The sequence below is a fragment of the Hyperolius riggenbachi genome, chromosome 6, assembly GCF_040937935.1.
Source record: "Hyperolius riggenbachi isolate aHypRig1 chromosome 6, aHypRig1.pri, whole genome shotgun sequence".
Taxonomy (NCBI): Eukaryota; Metazoa; Chordata; class Amphibia; order Anura; family Hyperoliidae; genus Hyperolius; species Hyperolius riggenbachi.
Window position 1 is genome coordinate 53,000,286 of NC_090651.1, and position 18,902 is coordinate 53,019,187.

General features: G+C 46.7%; 1 protein-coding gene across 1 annotated transcript in view; it reads right to left on the reverse strand.

Moving 5' to 3' along the window:
- Positions 1–18,902, reverse strand: part of LOC137522426 (interleukin-12 receptor subunit beta-2-like) — a 78,640-nt gene that overhangs the window by 35,686 nt on the left and 24,052 nt on the right. The window contains exons 6-8 of the mRNA XM_068242481.1: positions 14,881–15,020; positions 11,196–11,343; positions 5,932–6,011 (exon numbers count right to left, since the gene is read on the reverse strand). Coding sequence (XP_068098582.1) covers positions 5,932–6,011; positions 11,196–11,343; positions 14,881–15,020 — 368 coding nt within the window. The remainder of the gene's footprint in view (positions 1–5,931; positions 6,012–11,195; positions 11,344–14,880; positions 15,021–18,902) is intronic.

Below are 18,902 nucleotides of genomic sequence, written 5' to 3' on the forward strand. Positions count from 1 at the left end.
TGTTTCCCACAATGCAACAAGGCTCCCACAGTGTGAAGTCAGTATCTCAGTGCTGTGAGGCACTGACATCACACTGTGGGAGGGGTTTCACCACAATATCAGCCATACAGAGCCCCCTGATGATCCATTTGTGAAAGGGGGTATCAGCTACTGATTAGGATGAAGTCCAATTCTTGGTTACAGTTTCTCTTTAACAGTGTGAATTTGCTGTTTCATCAAAGTAACTCACCCCACAGCCATTAACCTTTTAGCAGTTTGAAACGAGATAATTTGTTTGAAAACTGCTCTGCATTTTGACGTCTGCCAGCAAATATAATTTGGCTGCCTAGTGCAGCCATGCAGAGTGGGCAGCAGGGAACGGTTATAGTTACCGGTTCCAGATGGCTGGATCGACGTTTTCTCTTTCTCCACCAAGGCTCTGAACTTCCGACATGTCTTCTGGGTCCCGAACACATTATATGACGTGGTTGGTCGAATCCAGGAGATGGGGTCAGCATTACAGCGCCACTCAGTGGTGGAAGAGGGGTGGTGAAAGAGACTCTTCCATCACCCCTCTTCCATCACGGAGGGGCGCTATAATGCTAACACGGTCTCCTGGAACGGTCTCCTGGAACCCAGAAGACATGTTGGGATTACATCGCCACCACAATGGAGAGGAACAGAAGTCGGTTCTGCCGTCAGGACAGGTAATTATGAAAGCTCCCTGCCTTCCACCCTGCATACTATGCCGAGCCTGCCAGGCTGGTTAAGGGCAGAAGGCACACTTTCTCAGCAGCAGGAAAAATTTGGCCCAGCAGCCACATAAAATGTTACTTTATTTGGCTGTTAAAAGGTTAATGTTTAAGCTGCTGTCAACAAAAGTAAGTACATCCCCAAGTTAAGAATGTCAAACTGTGCCCAAAGTGTCATCTTGTGTGCCCACCATTATTTTCCAGCACTGCCTCAACTCTCTTGGGTATAGAGTTCATTAGAGCTTCGCAGATTGCCGCTGGTAACCTCCTTCCACTCCTCCACGATTAAGCTGATGGATGTTAGAGACCTTGTGCATATCCACCATCTGTTTGAGGCTGCCCCACAGATGCTCCAAAGGGTTTAGGCCTGGAAACATGCTGCTAGGCCAGTCCAGCATCTTTACCTGAAATTTCTTTAGCAAGGCAGTGGTTGTCTTGGAGGTGTGTTTGGGGTCGTTATGTTGGAATGCTGCCCTGCAGCCCAGTTTCTGTAGGGAGGAGATCATGCTCTTCTTTATGTCGCAGTAAATGTTGGCCTTCATGGTTCCCTCAATGAACTATAGGTCCCTCTAATACTGGTAGCCCTCCAGTGTTTCTCATAGTTCAGCAATTAAAAGAAAGATGAATATTTTCAGGCAGACTAAACGGGTGAGCAGGAGGCATTGAGGTCGGAGGGGACTGTTAAGATTGGCACCTCAGTCAAATCCAGCCCAAACAAGTTGTCATAGGAGTCGGACCACAGAGCTTCCAAGAAGTCAGACGTAACTGCCATACATTTCTTACTAATGGGTAAGGTCATCCCACACAACCGCTGCACACTGGAAATGCAGTATAGAGGATGCTCTAGCAAGGTCACCTCAAACCAACCCTCCTCATTCTCTTCCTTTGAGTCATAGAGCAACAAGTTGGAGGTGAGCAATGGACAGGTTTCTTCTGAACACTCCAATGCCAAAACCCCTGGATTACATATAGGGCTTGATTCAGTAAACGGTGCTAACCTACTTAGCACACCTAAAGACTTTAGGCGTGTTAACCAGGGTGGGTTAGCACTGTTTCTAAAATCAGCGGTGCGCGCGGAAAGTCGCATAGATGTGAATGGGCACTTCGCGCGCACTGCGCTGTGCGCGTGCAAAACTTTGCGCGCTGATCTGTGTGCGCGATCTGATTTTAACACACCCAAACTGAGTTAAGGCGTGATAATGGCCTTTTCAGAAGTGTGCTAACAGTTAGCACTGCTTACTGAATCGAGCCCATAGTGTGTGTGTGTGTGTGTGTGTGTGTGTGTGTGTGTGTGTGTGTGTGTGTGTGTGTGTGTGTGTGTGTGTGTGTGTGTGTGTGCGTGTGTGTGTGTGTGCGTGTGTGTGTGTGTAATGTGTGTGTGTGTGTGTGTGTAATGTGTGTGCGTGTGTGTGTGTGTAATGTGTGTGTGTGTGTGTGTGTAATGTGTGTGTGTGTGTGTGTGTGTGTGTGTGTGTGTGTGTGCGGGTGTGTGTGCGGGTGTGTGTGTGTGTAATGTGTGTGGTGTGTAATGTGTGTGGTGTGTAATGTGTGTGGTGTGTGTGTGTGTGTGGTGTGTGTGTGCGTGTGTGTGTGCGTGTGTGTGGTGCGAGGTGTGCGTGTGTGGTCCGCGTGTGTGGTCCGCGTGTGTGTGTGTGTGGTGTGTGTGGTGTGCGTGTGGTGTGTGTGTGTGGTCCGCGTGTGTGTGTGTGTGTGGTCCATGTGTGTGTGGTGTGTGGTCCGTGTGTGTTTGTGGTGTGTGGTGTGTGTGTGTGTGCGTGTGTGTGTGTGGGTGTGTGTGTGTATAATGTGTGTGGTGTGTAATGTGTGTGGTGTGTGTGTGTGTGTGTGTGGTGTGTGTGTGTGTGTGTGTGGTGTGTGTGTGCGTGTGTGTGTGCGTGTGTGTGGTGCGTGGTGTGCGTGTGTGGTCCGCGTGTGTGGACCGCGTGTGTGTGTGTGTGTGTGGTGTGCGTGTGGTGTGTGGTGTGCGTGTGTGGTCCGCGTGTGTGTGTGTGTGGTCCGTGTGTGTGTGTGGTGTGTGGTCCGTGTGTGTTTGTGGTGTGTGGTGTGTGTGTGCGGGTGTGTGTGTGTGTAATGTGTGTGGTGTGTAATGTGTGTGGTGTGTGTGTGTGTGTGTGTGTGTGGTGTGTGTGTGCGTGTGTGTGTGCGTGTGTGTGTGCGTGTGTGTGGTGCGTGGTGTGCGTGTGTGGTCCGCGTGTGTGGACCACGTGTGTGTGTGTGTGTGGTGTGCGTGTGGTGTGTGGTGTGCGTGTGTGGTCCGCGTGTGTGTGTGTGTGGTCCGTGTGTGTGTGTGTGTGGTGTGTGGTCCGTGTGTGTGTGTGGTGTGTGGTGTGCGTGTGTGGTGTGCAGGTGTGCGTGTGTGTGTGTGCGTGTGTGGGCCGTGTGTGTATGTGTGTGTGTGCGTGTGTGTGTGTGTGTGCGTGTGTGTGTGTGGGCCGCGTGTGTGCGTGTGAGTGTGTGTGTGTGTGCGCCAGCGTGTAGCTCACCAGCTTTTTGAGGCATTAGTGGCCTATTTAGTGGCACAGAGAAACTGTGACACATATTATTTAACACAAATCTGAAGTGAAAAAAAAGCCTTATTATATGAATTGGTTGTGTAGTACAGATAATGAACATTAGTAGCAAAGAAAATAATTTCATATTTTTATTTTCAGTTATATAGCTTTTTTTTTTTTTTTTATAACTTTATTATTCTGTCATAGGTGCAGTTTTTAAAACCACACTCTGTCTTCTACACTATAAAATAAAGCAGAAATAATGACCCTTTGAACTTCCCTGCAGTAAAACATTATCTCAAGCTGTCTCTCACTGTTTCATGGCTGTTTAAGTGCTTCAGAAAACAGGACTGTATTCGACCCAGTGAGTCGAATAGCTCAGAGAAGCTCTTTCGCATAGAAGTGACATTTTTTTTAACTCTTCCTGTACTGGAAAAACAATATGAGACTCTTTTCTTTCCTACTAATGTTCTATGTCTTAGCTGTACTACACATACAAATCATTATCTCATAAGTTTATTTTCACTTCAGGTTTGCTTCAAAGCAGACTTCCTGTGTAAATTGCACATTCCTTTTCTCTTATAAAGTTATCTGCTGGGTCTTCTTCTTGAGAATCAGCCCCGCCCCCTGCTGAAAACCGCCATGGTGTTTTCTCTACACTTGATAACTTTATAAGTGAAGAGGGCCTGCGGGATGTGCAGTTTACACTGGAGGTCCACTTTCAATATGCTCCCTGGGAACCCTCTTCAAGCCAAAGGGGGAGGGGGCTGAGCGAGTGAGAGCAGAGATGGAACAAGATGAATCTGGGCACTAGACTAGGTCGTTTTGGTGATCTAAGATGAGAGAAAGTTCAGAGGAAGTGGCAATTGGGCTCTGACACATACTGAGCCCCAGGCACCTGCCTAGGTTGCCTTGTGGATGATCCTACTCTGGGTGAGTGGCATGGAAAGACTGTGAGACATATATTGATTCAAAATTTTAAATATTCCCCCTTCCAAAAGTTGTGAAATGGGGCCCAGTGATATCTAGCTACACCCCAACAGGAAGCCTCAGTCAAGAACCTGTGTGTACCAACCTTTAGTTTTAGATGAAGGTTAATGCTTTGCCTAGGCCATACAAGGCAAACTCCGGCCCGCGGGACAAATCTGGCCCTTAGAGCCATTAAATTTGGCCCTCAAGTGGTTTCCCTACTTTGCATTATGTTTGGCCCACTCTAGACCACCAGGGATGCTCTATTGGAGGTGAAGTCCTAGAACACCAGAAAAGCCATATGAGGAGGTAGGGGGAAACCACTAAACTCTAGGGAACTGTATAGGGGAGGGAGGGGTCCACTAGACACCAGGGAACTGTATGGGGGGAGGAGGACCAGTAGACACTGGGGAACTGTATAGGGGTTGGAGAGGGGCCATTAGACACCTGGGAACTTTATAAGATGTATTTGTATGGAGAGAGCAAAGAAGACCCAAGAGTGGCACTCCCTATATATATGAGCATTACCATATGAGTGAATAAAAAGCACTTAGTTCTCACCATACCATCTGTGGTCGCCTCTGTCAGTTGCTTTGACGTGTGCTCCACGGATATGAAGTGAAGAAAGCACCAAAATGGTTAATAACTGTAGAAAAAGAAAGATGAACTCCGGGCACCTTCCGTCCAGTGCTATTTATTGCAAAAAGTGACAGACATCCATCTGGATACCACATACAATGACTACCTCATCCTGGTGATGTTCAAAGGTGATGGTGCGGTGGAGGTGGGGGAGCCAGGGCACAAGGTGGGACAGGCGATGGCCGTTTCGCGTCTATACAGACGCTTGGTCACGCTGCGTACCACTTTGATGGGCGATGGGTAGATGTTCCGAATGGTGGTAGTTATAACCATCGTATGTGGCGTAATCTATCTGCCCTGTCCCTCTTGTGTTTTGTAATGTCCTAAGTTAAGGAACCATGCAACCTGCAACTTATAATATTGATATTTCTTGAGCTAGAAGTATGTACCAGTTATTGATAATTGAGGTAGTTCTGCTGTATGTAACATCTCCCAGACTTGTTAGTTTTTAGTGTCACCGGTTGTCACATAAACACTAGGGAGGATGGATGTAGGTATTATAAGTTGCAGGTTGCATGGTTCCTTAACTTAGGACATTACAAAACACAAGAGGGACAGGGCAGATAGATTACGCCACATACGATGGTTATAACTACCACCATTCGGAACATCTACCCATTGCCCATCAAAGTGGTACGCAGCGTGACCAAGCGTCTGTATAGACGCGAGACGGCCATCGCCTGTCCCACCTTGTGCCCTGGCTCCCCCACCTCCACCGCACCATCACCTTTGAACATCACCAGGATGAGGTAGTCATTGTATGTGGTATCCAGATGGATGTCTGTCACTTTTTGCAATAAATAGCACTGGACGGAAGGTGCCCGGAGTTCATCTTTCTTTTTCTACAGTTATTAACAACTTTATAAGATGGCCAGTAGACATTGAGGTTGGCTCATGACTAGGTCCCAGTGTTCAATTTTGGCCCACTTTGTATTTGAGTTTGACACCGCTGGCCTAGGCTTAATTTTTATTTTATTTTTTACATAAAAGGCCGCATCCAGTATGACCTTGCCTGTAGCAGGAAAGCATTGCCTAGTAACTTGTGGCATAACTGTATCATAAGAAGCAAATATCCTCACCTTCCAATAAAGTCTGATTGTCCACTTCTCATCCATGACCTTCTGTAACTTGTACCATACTTTAATCCTTGCCTGCGGTGCTGGAGCAAAACAACAACACATCCCATAATAAGTAGGACTATTGGCACATTACACACATATCAGAAATGAAGAGTAATTCTGTCCAGTCAGTCTTGGGATTCCCACAGCCCTGCCGGGATGCCTAGTCAGGAATCTGAGACCATGGATACCCCCTTTCAGCCCTGCAGTTACTTGTCTCACCAGACCAATTAATGGTGAAGGATTCAGCAAAATGAGGACACGGATTCACTGTGCAGAGCGGCTGGGTGTGGAAAACCATGGGCGGATTTGAGGCAACGCCACAAAGGCCATGGCCTAGGGCACTATGAAGCAAGGGGCGGGCAGTGGGCCGGCACACTGGCAGTTAAACTGGCAAACATGTAAACCACAGTGGTCACAGACCCATTCCGTGGCCACCCTGCTTCCAAAGGGCAGGGATCCCAGTGATGTACTTCCTGTCCTGCGCCAGAGCTGCAGCCACTAGGGCGTGCTCAGTAGGCAGTGGCAGCGTTAGGGAGTCTTGCCCAAGGTCTCCTCACTGAATAGGTGCTGGATTACTAAACAGGAAGAGCCGAGGTTTGAACCCTGGCCTCCTGTGTCAGGGGCAGAGCCCAGTACATTATCCACAGTGGCTGGATACATGGTACAATTTTTTTCAGGTTTTTTTCAATCAGAGAAATTCAACCAATTATTCTGTTTGGTCGAATAGTTTATAAAATTATTTTTGAGGTACTATACACAAACGTTCGATTTGTCTAAAAATATGAGAAAAACGATTGAATATGAAGAAAAGGTTGGTTAATCTAATAGCATTTTCAGATACAACCTACCATACACTATACAATTTCACAAACAAGATTTTCCAACATCAGATGTTCAGATCAGATGTTTATTGAAAAAACTGAAAAAAATCATTTCTCGATCGAAAATAAAAATATTTTCAATTTTCACTCTATTCGATCGTTTTGGTCGAATAATTGGGAAAATCGAAAATGTTAATTGTACCAAGTATGGGCACCGTTATTTGGGGTATAGGGGTGGGCATTTGAAGAGTGGATTTGGAAAATGTGTGCGGTATTTTTTTACTACTGTTGAAGGTGCAAATGTGTCACAGTGAGAAAATGAAAGTTCTACGTTGTTCGCACCTTTGTGAGCCGCTTCTCCAGGAACTTCACAGATTTCCTGAAACAAACTCAGTGATCTGCTATTTACACTGGTGCTGCCTCAGCTACAAAATCACCCAGCATGCCTGTGATGATACACCGGGTGACCTTTGTGGTGGGAGAGGAAATACAAGAAGTAGTAATGATTTCCAGAAAACGAACATCCATCTACTTGGCATGAAAACCTTCTATGCAGTGCACTAGTAAATGCAGAATAGGTCTTCCCTGCCCCACCTGATGTCACCTGTTCCATGAGGAAACTTTAAGAAGTACATAAAGTGTGATCCCGCACACACAACTTGCTCCTGTCCTTACCAGAGCACAGAACACACTGCGCAACTGGGAACCAGTGGCATAGTTACAGAGCCAGAACACACTGCACAACTGGGAACCAGTGGCATAGTTACAGAGCCAGAACACACTGCACAACTGGGAACCAGTGGCATAGTTACAGAGCTAGAACACACTGCACAACTGGGAACCAGTGGCATAGTTACAGAGCCAGAACACACTGCACAACTGGGAACCAGTGGCATAGTTACAGAGCCAGAACACACTGCACAACTGGGAACCAGTGGCACAGTTACAGAGCCAGAACACACTGCACAACTGGGAACCAGTGGCATAGTTACAGAGCCAGAACACACTGCACAACTGGGAACCAGTGGCATAGTTACAGAGCCAGAACACACTGCACAACTGGGAACCAGTGGCACAGTTACAGAGCCAGAACACACTGCACAACTGGGAACCAGTGGCATAGTTACAGAGCCAGAACACACTGCACAACTGGGAACCAGTGGCATAGTTACAGAGCCAGAACACACTGCACAACTGGGAACCAGTGGCATAGTTACAGAGCCAGAACACACTGCACAACTGGGAACCAGTGGCATAGTTACAGAGCCAGAACACACTGCACAACTGGGAACCAGTGGCACAGTTACAGAGCCAGAACACACTGCACAACTGGGAACCAGTGGCATAGTTACAGAGCCAGAACACACTGCACAACTGGGAACCAGTGGCATAGTTACAGAGCCAGAACACACTGCACAACTGGGAACCAGTGGCACAGTTACAGAGCCAGAACACACTGCACAACTGGGAACCAGTGGCATAGTTACAGAGCCAGAACACACTGCACAACTGGGAACCAGTGGCATAGTTACAGAGCCAGAACACACTGCACAACTGGGAACCAGTGGCATAGTTACAGAGCCAGAACACACTGCACAACTGGGAACCAGTGGCATAGTTACAGAGCCAGAACACACTGCACAACTGGGAACCAGTGGCATAGTTACAGAGCCAGAACACACTGCACAACTGGGAACCAGTGGCATAGTTACAGAGCCAGAACACACTGCACAACTGGGAACCAGTGGCATAGTTACAGAGCCAGAACACACTGCACAACTGGGAACCAGTGGCATAGTTACAGAGCCAGAACACACTGCACAACTGGGAACCAGTGGCATAGTTACAGAGCCAGAACACACTGCACAACTGGGAACCAGTGGCATAGTTACAGAGCCAGAACACACTGCACAACTGGGAACCAGTGGCATAGTTACAGAGCCAGAACACACTGCACAACTGGGAACCAGTGGCACAGTTACAGAGCCAGAACACACTGCACAACTGGGAACCAGTGGCACAGTTACAGAGCCAGAACACACTGCGCAACTGGGAACCAGTGGCATAGTTACAGAGCCATGGGTCCCGATGCAGACTCCCCCACCCCCAAAAAACAGATGTTTAAACGGACAGATTTACCACAAGGCAATGTAGGCATGTGCCTACAGGCGCCTGATGATGGAAAGGCGGCCCACTCCCCTCCCCAAGTGCCTCCTTCCCTAATCCCTATGCAGAGTCCCGAGCAGAGTGTAAATGAGAGGTTACACCCCAGGGTCTCAGCATTCCACTGACGTGATCTCCCTTCAGTTACCTTATACTCTTGCTATCTAATACTTGGTACACCTCTAGCTACTTAATATTGAGGGTACGTCTGGCTACCTAATACTAAGGAACACCTGTAGTTACCTATGATGGGCAAGGGAAATATAAGAGAAGTGACAGCTGGGCCAGCCAGCACACTTGTGATATTGTTCTGTGGGGGTTTGCAGGTTCATGGAGGATGAAATCTAGGGTGCCAGCCTGCCAGAGTCGGGAAAAGGTCCTCCAGCACCCAAGGCTGAGACACCAAAGTGCGCCCCTCCATCCCTCCCACCCCAGCTGTCACACACTGATTGTTATTAGACTAAGAGGGCCACAGGGATCCCAACACCTTAATCTCTAGTTATCTGGCTTGAAGTCACTGTCATGTATCCCCTTTTCTTATTTCTTTCTGCTTCAAACACAATAGGGGAATGAAAGCTCCTTCACTGTGCCCTGAGGCTGGAGCCTCTTTTGCCTCTGCCTCGGCCCTGCAACCTGGACATCTGTGCCTATAGGCTCCTTTTATGTAAATCCGGGCCTGTGTTTAAAGCAGGGCGGTTGCCTACATGGGGAAAATATGTGCTGCTTGTGGTGCGTTACACAGTGAGTTTGGTGTGTCAGTGTGAAGTAGTACTCTAATTACACTCCCTGATTGATGTATACACATGCAAGATGTTTTAAAGCACTTTAGGCCTGCAATTTAGCATTCAATGTGATTTCTACCCTTAAGCTTCATCTACACGGAGCGATCTGTCAGCTCGATTAGCTGCCGGATCGCCTCTTCCGCATCCCCGCCGCGTCCCTGCTCGGCCACGCGTGCGTCGGATTCGATCCGCCCTCGTCCCCGCCCTCGTCGCTTATCTTCCGCTCGATTCCCTGCCATTGTCCCCTCGTGGGGAACGAGCAGGGAATCGGCGGTGGGGAGATCCGTCCTGTCGGATCTTATCAATTGAGCAGCATCAGCGGCTCGATTGATGAGCCAAATCGCCGCCGGATCGCTACGTGTAGACGTAGCTTTAAAACGCTGCTTTGCGTCCAATCCAGATTTTTCCCGCTGACTTTTGGCATGTATCCCACTCATCCATGCCCCCCTCCAGATGTAAGACCCCTTGAAACATCTTTTCCATCACTTTTGTGGCCAGCATACATTTTTCTAGTTTTCAGAGTTCGCCTCCCCATTGAAGTCTATTGCGGTTGGCGAAAGTTCGCAAACCAAAAATCGGAGATTCAGGCCATCTGTAATCTTGAACTATGAAATGTTTACTTGTCGCTGCAGTCAGATGTGTGTCTCAGCCACACAGGAGTCTTACTAGCTTCAATTAGTTATCAGTGTGAATTGCTAGAGTCAGAGTGCTTAGAAAATGCTGTAGAGCCCTGGGATTCTTAACCTTTACAGTGAGAAAAAAAGAAATACAGGCCGGTTCTATGTGGATTTAGGACTATATAAATATATAATTCAATCTGGGGCAGTGATGCAAAGCGTTAGTGGCAGAACATCAGCACTGCAGTCAGGTAAGTAGCATTTTTTTTAAAGGAAATAAAGATGAGAGCTGAAAGTCTCTTGGTTTTCTTCAAGGCAAACTAGCACAGCTAGCCTGCTTTTCCCATTAGGAAGACCAGGGCCGGATTTACAACTCAGAGGCCTGTAGGCACAGGTGTCCGGGTGCCCTAAGCTCCGCCCCTGAATACAGGCCACACCTCCTAAGTAAAAATATTCTGAACTCTAATTCCTGCCTTATGTCACTAACTGTCCTTTGAATCGTACACTCTAATCATTGTCTCATATCATCCTTAGTGACATGAGGCAAGGATTAGGGTGTAAGTACCTGAGGTCAGCGATATAAGGCAAGGATCAGACTGTAAGTTCCTGAGGTCAGTGATCTGAGGAGAGAGAGAGACACCTCTCCCACATAAGGCGCCTGTAGGCACGTGCATACAGTGCCTTATGGAAAATCCGGCCCTGAGGAAGACACAGAAGTTTCTGCTGGAATAAGCATAGTAAGGAGCTGGAAGCAGGTTTGTGAAATGCAATGTATAGGACTGAGATTTTCTCTAGTGAGTTGTGTTGGTGACTTTGGAAACAGGAGTAAAATGACTCACCTCTCTCTGGGGTCTCTATGGTAACAGACTGGCTCCAGTTGCTCCATTTCCCACTTTCAGCCCGGTATTTGCAGGCAGTCTGGAAGAGGTAAGGTGTCGCTGCATCCAGATAATGGATGATAAAGCTTTTGTTATCAGAGTTGTCTACCTGCAAATAAATGTTGGATCAGAGTAATTTGTATTTACGACGAGCAGGGTCTGTTTTTTGGAATGGCCACAAAGGCCCAGGCCATGGGCGGCTGCAGCTCAAGGGGCGCCTTGATGTGAATTAGGGGTTGCTACATATGAAAGAGAAGACTGCAAATGGGAAACAACACATGAAAAGGGAAGCTGATGTCCAAGAGAGCCGTACAGGAAAGAAAAGGTCTGCAGTACAGGAATGATACACATGGAAGAGGGGGCTGCACATGGAATGGGATGGAGCTGCAGTACAGGGATGATACACATGGAAGAGGGGGCTGCACTTGGAATGGGATGGAGCTGCAGTACAGGGATGATACACATGGAAGAGGGGGCTGCACTTGGAATGGGATGGAGCTGCAGTACAGGGATGATACACATGGAAGAGGGGGCTGCACATGGAATGGGATGGGGCTGCTGTACAGGGATGATACACATGGAAGAGGGGGCTGCACATGGAATGGGATGGGGCTGCAGTACAGGGATGATACACATGGAAGAGGGGGCTGCACATGGAATGGGATGGAGCTGCAGTACAGGGATGATACACATGGAAGAGGGGGCTGCACATGGAATGGGATGGAGCTGCAGTACAGGGATGATACACATGGAAGAGGGGGCTGCACATGGAATGGGAGGGGCATTGCTGCACATGGAATGGGAGCCCCTACATACTTGGCCTAAGGGCAGAAAAAGTATAAATCTTGCCTTGTCGATGAGCAACTGATATGAAATTTACCTTCAATATCTCACCAAAAGCCCTCCCCATGAGACTGTCTATGGCAGAGCCTATAATATCGCCACTGATGGCACAGAAGCCTTATGGCACAGGCTAGACAGAAATTGGCCAATCAGGACTATCTCAGCTCAGATAGTCGGGTCCTACAGGAGTCCTCAGAGCTAGAGATGTGGCGAACTGTTCGCCCGGCGAACATCTCTGGAGCTCTTACTACTTCCGGGTCGCACTGACCCGGAGTAGTACGCCTGCGCTGCTCAGCTGAGAGCGTCCTAGATCGCGCTCCTGTTGCTGGGCACTCTCTGCGCATGAGCGTGACGTCATTCATGACGTCACGTACACGCGCATTAAGTGCCCGGCAACAGGAGCGCGATCTAGAACGCGCTCCCGCCGGGCAGCGCAGGCGTACTACTCCGGGTCAGTGCGACCCGGAAGTAGTAAGAGCCCCAGGGATTTGGAGATGTTCGCCGGCGAACGGTTCTGGAACCGTTCGCCACATCTCTACTCAGAGCATCTATATGTGCGCTATGTACTCGCAGAGAATGGAGCATAGGTGTTGAACTCCAGTCCTCGAGGGTCATGTCCAGGCCAGTGTTTAGGATGGACTGAGAAATGGAGAAATGTGTCCTACTTTATGAATCAATCCCATCAATTCATTAGAGCTAGTGAGAGCTCTACTTCCTTCTTCCTCCTGGGCACACTGCCAAGGCATGATACACTTCCTCTTATCTCTCAGGGATGTCCTGAGACACTAGAGGCAGCTGCAATCCCACACCTCTCTAAGGCTTTCATCACATGGACATACCAAGTATTGCGGAAGCATTTTGTTCTCACTGGAAGCTGCTTGCTCACTGCTGTGCTCTTGCGTTTAATATTTACAGACACACAGGCCCATATGCAAATCACTTTTTCTCCTGAGTTATCTCCTACGTGAAATTTTCACAACTTGTCATAAAATACCCTTTAAGCCACCAGCAAGCAAGAAAATAATCAAAATAAATTTGATTGTACCTTTTCACTAACTTTTGGGTACTTTTTGAATTGTAAAATGCTGAAAATTTAGTTTAAAGATAAGTTGAAAACTAGGAGATAACTCAGGTGAAAAAGTTAATTGCATATGGGCCACAACGTCATAAATGAGCCAAAAAAAAAAAATAGTAGACACTGACCTATGGAGAGGGAAGGCTCTGGATCCCATAGAGCCCTTCCGGTCCACTCTGCATCCCCTCGTTCCACCGCTGTCCCCTCTTTAATCTTTGCGTCTTTGGGACTCTATGGAAGGCTTTTGAAGATGGGCACATCTGTACTGTGCATGCGCAAGGCCAGACTCATGCATGCACTGTGCAGATCTGCTTGTCTTCCGAAGCACTCGAAGGCTGAGTACTTCCAAAGCCTTTCAAGGAGTCTAGCCCTCAGTAGATAGCCAGATGCCCATCTTTCAGTATATATAGCTAGATGACCCCTTAGTATAGTAGGTAGCCCCCGCTTTCAGTTTATGGAGCCAGATGACCTGTCAGTATAATAGGTAGCCCCCCACCCCCCCAAATCGGGAGCTGAGCAGTGACTTATCCTGTTCTCCTCCGGCAGGATGGTGGGGGCGGTGTTGCAGCTGATTAGCCGTTTCACCCTCTGTGTGTGGAGCCTTTTGTTTTACTACCGCTACCTGCCTGCTCCACTTGCCCACCCGCACAATGTTAATGAGAGACATGGTCTCCTCCACAAACATCCCCTCTCTCGCTGCACTGCATACACAGACTAGCCACTGACAGTAGCAAGAGCGAGCGGTGCCCAGTGACTGTGCGGTGTACTTCAAATACAGGACGTGAGCAGTGATGTCACTTCCTGTATATGGCTGTTAGCCACTGGCGCCGCTGATGATCTGCTGGTCTGTATATGCAGTTAAGTGAGCGAGGGGATCTTTGTGGAGGAGAGCACGTCTCTTATTAACATTGTGCGGGTGGACAAGGTGAGCAGGCAGGCAACAGTAGAACACAAGTGTCACATACAGAGAATTAAACAGCTGATCAGCTGCAACGCCGCTCCAGCCATCCTGCCAACCAAAGCCATGGCCCATGTGGCCTGTCCACAAATCTGGCCATGTCTGCAGGTCAAATGAATGAAACGGGGGGGACCGTGATGGTATGACGGCATGGTGAGATGACCTAGAAGGCTCTATGGCACAGGTGTCGAACTCCAGGCCAGGAGGGCCACGTCTATGCCAGTGTTTAGGATGGATTGAGAAAGAGTGGAAAGTGTTCTACCTGATGGACCACACCTTCAATTAATTTGAGCTGTGACAAAAATGTGTGAGGACCTCGGCCCTCGAAGGACCGGTTTGACATCCCTGCTCTATGGGATCCAGGGCTACCCTCTACATGGGTGAGTATTTAACAATTTTTTTTCCTCACTTCAGGATTGCTTCAATGTTTGGCCAACTTTGGCATGCATCTGTGAGTTGGTCTTTATACCCCAAATACGTAATGATGAGGTTTGCAAAGTTAATGCATTCTCTCCTGTGAAGTGTGATTCCTGTGACTGATATGATATAAGGGAAACAAAAATGTGCAGAAAGTATTTGCAATAATTCAGGTTGGAGTGAGCTCTGAGATTTCTCCCACAATGCATCACTGCTAAAATATGGAAATGACCCATTGTTGTACCTGGAAGCTAGCCACACCTCCAGATCCGCTGGAATGCAATGATGCGTCAGATTGTTAATATTACAGAGAAGATATAAAAAACGAAATAAAGAAACCATGGAACATTTACCTCCAGCCAGTCTCTGTCGGTGGAGGCGCGATACCTCAGCCTGATGATTTGCAGATCCCCATCACTGTGCACAGTCACCCAGCACTCCTCAGATGTCTCGTGACAGTTGACGGTTAGATTGGTTGGTGGTTGTGGCTTCACTGTGAAATCAGACAGAAATTCCTATAAGTATGACTCGTAGTCAGGCAGAGGGTATGAGCAGGTGTAGATATCTGCTCTGTGCACAGAGATACAGCAATGTGAAGGAAGGGAGGGGTGAGAACTGCAGTGGGAACCCCTTCCACTCCAACAGGCAGCTCAAATGCCCTCACTGCAAGCTTTTTTACCAATCTTACTACCTAGGCATCACTTTAGCAAGAGGCAATATGGATACTTTGAAACAGACCCATAAGGATTTAATATCTGCTTTTCTAACTTGCTGGTTTGCTTTCCATAAAAAAAAAAAACATCCTCAGTATTTCTATTCTTTTCAAAAGCATTCCCTGAACGGCAGTTGCTAAGTCTAACTACCAAAATAGTGTGCAAGTGAGTAGGGAAACTGGTTGGTATCTATTTTGTCATTTAGGCTTAGCAACTGCCATTTCGGGAAAAGCTTTTAAAAATAATAAAAGGAATACTGACCCCCATGAGGAATGGACTAGTCCAAATCCTGTCGGATTTTAACTGCTTAATTTTTTTAGCTATAGTGGTCCTTTAAAGAACCAATACAGCAAAAAGTAAGCAGTTAAAATCTGAAAGAACCGGCTGGTTTTGGACTTGTCCATCTTCTCAAGATTATAAGCATTTCCTAAATGACAGTTGTTAAGTCTAACTGCCGCTAGGGAGGCTGGCTGGTATCTTAAAGAGGAACTCCAGCCTAAACAAACATACTGTCATTAAGTTACATTAGTTATGTTAATTAAACTAGATAGGTAATAAAATATCTTACCCACACTGTTTTAAAAGAACAGGCAAATGTTTGATTTCATGATGGCAGCCATCTTTTTGGTTGAAAGGAGGTGACAGGGAGCATGAGACACAGTTCCAACTGTCCTGTGTCCTGAGCGCCTCTCCCAGTTGCTAGGCAACGTGAATAACAACATAGGAAATCCCATAATGCTCTGCACAGCATCAGGGGAAAAGTGGCTAAAATGCCACTAAAAATGATGCTTTGGTAGGAAAAACAAAGTTCTGATGCTGTGAAACTGTTAAAGAAACACCAAGCCTTTTCAGTTCTGCTGAGTAGATTTTTAGTCCGGAGGTTCACTTTAATAACCTCCTAATATTTTATTATTGGAAATGTAGCTAACCCTTTATATTTCATTTCTTTGAGAAAACATTTAAACACTTATCTAACACATCCCATAGAAGCAGTTCTGATGGAATCCTTGCAATAAACTGATGTAACTGCATTTCTCTTAAAGGACACCTGAAATGAGAGGGATATGAAAGCTGACATATTTACCGTACTTCCTTCCACCAATACCAGTAGCCTGGCTGTCCTGCTGATCTCTTTGGCGGCAGTAGCGTCTGAATCACATACCTGATACAAGCATGCAGCTAATCTACTTTTGGCAGAGTCGCCGCTGTTATGTAATTTGGAATGCAAAAACCGACAGGCAGAGAATGTAAACGTGGGGAAGGGTGAGTGAGAGGGGAATAACCAATTATACGTGGGTATGCTTTAATCAAATGCATGCCCAGTGCTACCACTCAGGGTCCTTTTAAAGGAAGGGAATAAAGTTTACAGTCAATTAAAAACATTTTCAGTAGAAAAATACATTTATTTTCACAGATCTGTACATCAGTCCTGAAAGAGGAACAGAGGGATTGAATTCCCAAAGAGGGACTGTCTTTCCGCAAAAGGGACAGTTGGGAGCTAGGTTCACTGTAAACTAAACTATCAGGAGGACAGATAGACAGCTAACATTTTCAGAAGGAGATAAGTGATGTTGTAACCAAGCAGCTCATGGTGACCCAAACCACTTGGTTACTCTGTTGTACTGGTCCAAGTCCTATCCCATACCGCCATATCAATCCATGCCATATACTAAGGAGGGCCGAAAAGTCCGAAATAGGCTGTCTACATGTGGGGTTGATGTGGCTGTGTAATATTTAAAGCTATAAGCTTGCTATACACCAGCGGCTCTGGATGCTTGCCTTGCTTACAAGGGCGAAAAGGGATAATTTGCATATTCAGTAGTGGTGCATTGTGGGTATCCTTACTTACAATACTGCAATACTTATTGCAAATTTCCTTCTGTTTTAAGAAGGCAGATTCCACCAAGCATAAGTGATGCTGGCCTCCCTATACCTTTCAATACATGTTTCTTTTAATAGATTTGACCATACACACTGCTGGCAAGACCTGGTCTGTCCAGATAGTTCCCCTGAAGCTCATCTCAAAAAGGAAGATGCATTTCTCTATTGAAAGAACTAAAATAGGGGTCATTGGGCAGAAACACCTCCTGCGCTGTGCAACACAAAGTGCTGGCCAGGTAGACAACAGGAAGTTATACTCAGGTTTCTCTTTCAGAGAAATAGCACAAACTCTTCCTGTCTCTGACCACAATCTGGCCATGTAGAGAAACGAAAGCAACAATGAATTACATCAAGTGAGGTTAGAACCGGCATGTCCAACCCAGAGATGGATTAAGCTGTAATATGGCCCTAGGCAAGATAGTAGATTCGGGGCTCCCATGTGGTCTTTTTGGTAAGCTGAAGTGGAGAGAGGTCAAAGAAAATAGCTGGTGGACCCCTTGACACCCACCAGGTACCAGGCACCTGCCTAGCCTGCCTGGTGGATGATTCTGCTCTTGTCCAACCTATGGTCCATGGGCCTCAGCCTAGTCCACAGCCACAGACTCTAGATAAAAGTTGTTGGAAACAGCCAATGACCAACGAATCATAAGAATCAGAGCAGCCAACAGAAAACATTGCTGACATCAGATGCAGACGAACGGCCCATCTGGTAAGGAGAATTGTAAAAACATTGGACTTTGGTGGAGGGTGAACTCTAGCTGTCGGCCTTAAAGGGAACCTGAAGTTTAAACAATACTAATTGCCTGACAGTCCTGCTGATATTTTTTGGCATCAGTAGTGTCTGAATCACACACCTGAAACAAGCATGTGGCTAATCCATTCAGTCTTCATTCAGAAACACCTGATCTTCAGGGTCTATGGCTAAAAGTTTTAGAGGTAGATGATTATCAGCAGGACAGCCAGGCAATGTGCATTATTTAAAAATAAATAAATGTGCCAGCTTCCGTATTCTTCTTACTTTAGATGTGCCTTAAGTGGACTCCTGCGACAAAAGTAAGCAATTATAATCTGACAGAACCAACAAGTTTTAGACTAGTCCATCTCCTCACGGGGGATTCTCAGGGTTTTCTATGTTTTCAAAAAGCATTTCCTCAACGGCAGTTGCTCGGTCTAACCGACAGAGTATGCAAGTGAGTAGGAAGGCTGGCTGGTATCTTACTATTTTGGCAGTTAAACTGCCATTCAGGAAAAGCTTTTGAAAACAAAGAAAACCCTGAGACTCCCCCATGAGGCGATGGCCTAATCCAAAACTTGTTGGTTCCGTCAGATCTTCCCAGGACCATCAACAGCAAAGCACAAATTAACAGTTTAATGTTCTTATAAAAAACAAACAAAAACAAATCCATGTTATTTCCCAAAAAGTTATTTTAGTAGGTGCATCATCGCATACCCGATCTCTCTGATCTTAAAGAGGAACTGTCGCAAAAATCCTAAAATTTAAAAACACATACAAATAAGAAGTACATTTCTTCCAGAGTAAAATGAGCCATACATTACATTTCTCCTATGTTGCTGTCACTTACATAAGGTAGTAGAAATCTGACATTACCGACAGGTTTTGGGTTAGTCCATCTCTTCATGGGGGATTTTTAGCAAAGCTTTTATTCTTTAGAAAGACATTCCCTGAAAATGATTAATACAATGATGCTGGCCAGCCTCCCTGTTTACTGTACACTTCTTTGGCAGTTGGACGGAGCAACTGCTATTCACAAAGTGCTTTT